The sequence below is a fragment of the Gracilinanus agilis genome, chromosome 1 (assembly GCF_016433145.1).
Source record: "Gracilinanus agilis isolate LMUSP501 chromosome 1, AgileGrace, whole genome shotgun sequence".
Taxonomy (NCBI): domain Eukaryota; kingdom Metazoa; phylum Chordata; class Mammalia; order Didelphimorphia; family Didelphidae; genus Gracilinanus; species Gracilinanus agilis.
In genome coordinates this window covers 17,576,927-17,578,496 of record NC_058130.1, presented here as the reverse complement: position 1 = coordinate 17,578,496, position 1,570 = coordinate 17,576,927, and the positions used below count along the sequence as shown (strand labels likewise).

The 1,570-nt window shown below is 58.3% G+C and overlaps 1 protein-coding gene across 1 annotated transcript in view; it reads left to right on the top strand.

Annotated features, from left to right (window-relative positions):
* Positions 1-266: 266 nt before the first annotated feature.
* The window catches only part of RP9 (RP9 pre-mRNA splicing factor), a 25,710-nt gene continuing 24,406 nt past the window's right edge, over positions 267-1,570 (top strand). Inside the window, exons 1-3 of the mRNA XM_044675587.1 lie at positions 267-332; positions 1,063-1,209; positions 1,321-1,536. Coding sequence (XP_044531522.1) covers positions 267-332; positions 1,063-1,209; positions 1,321-1,536 — 429 coding nt within the window. The remainder of the gene's footprint in view (positions 333-1,062; positions 1,210-1,320; positions 1,537-1,570) is intronic.

The following is a 1,570-nucleotide window of genomic DNA, read 5'->3' as shown; positions in this document are numbered from 1 at the left end:
GACATCTGCTGTATATCGATTCAAGATGTCAGAAAGGAACTTGAAGATACTAGTCTGGAGGTCAGCAGGGAGGTGAAGGCTGGATAATTAAACCATAGGAGCCAAGTGAAAGAAAAGTCCTGTGGCCCTTGGTTAGATCTTAGTGTCACCTGGATGAAAATCCAGTAAGGGAGTCTGAAAAGGAGAACTCAGGAGGTGGGAGACCTGGGAGAGAATGATGTCCCCAAAACCCAGAGAAATTAGAGCAGTGATGGCAAACCTATGGCATGGCTACCCAAGATGGCATGCGGATCGCTTTCTGTGGGCACAAGTGTCACCCCCCAACCCCAAGTGTATGACTAGAAAGCAAGAGGGACTGGGGGCAGCTGCTCCCCTCCCCTGCCCCTCTGCCCAGCAGCCCAATGGAAGCACTTTCTCCCTCCCCTGGGTGGGGGGGGGGGGACCCGGCACGTGGTCTCTAAAAAGTTCACCATCACTGAACTAGAATGTCCAGAAAGACTTGGTGATCCAGAGTAGCAGAGGCTTCAGAGAGAGCCAGGAGGGGTGTGGGAGAAGGTCATTGGACTGGGCCATGACGAGGCTGTTCACAACCCTGGAGATGGCAGGTTAGGCTCCATGGCGAGGTCAGACATTCTGGAGGATGGGGTGGACATAAGCATAGGCAGCAGAGGATGGAGAACAGGATCTGGAGCCAAGATCTCAGTTCAGATCTGGTCTCTCAGACACTGTGTGACCCTGGGCAAGTCCTTCACTCTGTTTGTCTCAGTTTCCCCATCTGTAAAATGAGCTGGAAAAGGAAAGGGCAAACCTCTCCATGTTCTTTGCCAAGGAAGCCCCAAATGAAGAGTGGGAGGGAGGTGGCTGAAGCACCACAGATGGGTATGTTGATGGGGGAGGGGTGGTGGTGTGTCTCTGTGCGGAATGATGTGTTAATGCAGAGGGAGCTTCCCAAAAGAGGCTTTGCAGAGGCCAAGAGCGGGGCTTCGGGCCCTCCGTGTTCCCCTTCCCTGGCTCCCCATTGGGTCTCCGTATTCTCGAGCCATTTTCACTGTATCCTTGCAGTCTTGCACGGTGGAATGGAGGGCCTTTAAGGAGCTGTCATTTGTTGTATTTGTTGCCAAGGGCTCCCTGGGGGGCCTCACCCCAGACTGCCCTTCTGCAGGCCCCCCAGCCGGTGCCAGGTCTATAAAGGCCACAGTGGGAGAGGCAGTAACGGCCCCAGGGACGGACACCCAGGGAGCACCCAGCCTAGACCGAGGGAGACCCACAAGCTTCTATGGCTCCGTCTGGCCTCTGGGATGCCCCACAAACTCCCTTTAGGCCCCCAGGGGGTCCTCGCGGAGTCACTGCCAGGCTCTCCTTCCCTCCTCCAGGACCAGAGAGGCCAGCCGCCTTTCCCAGCGCTACGTCAGTCGGGCCTCAGGGCCTCCTCCGCCGGGGGTTGGGGGGGGTGGGGTGGGTGCTCCCTCCCGCTGGGAGCCGGGCGGGGCTGGGAACCCGCCGGGACGGGACGGGGCGGGGCGGGGCGGGGCACGGGCGGCCCAAGGAAGTGAGTTCGCCTTCCTCCTCC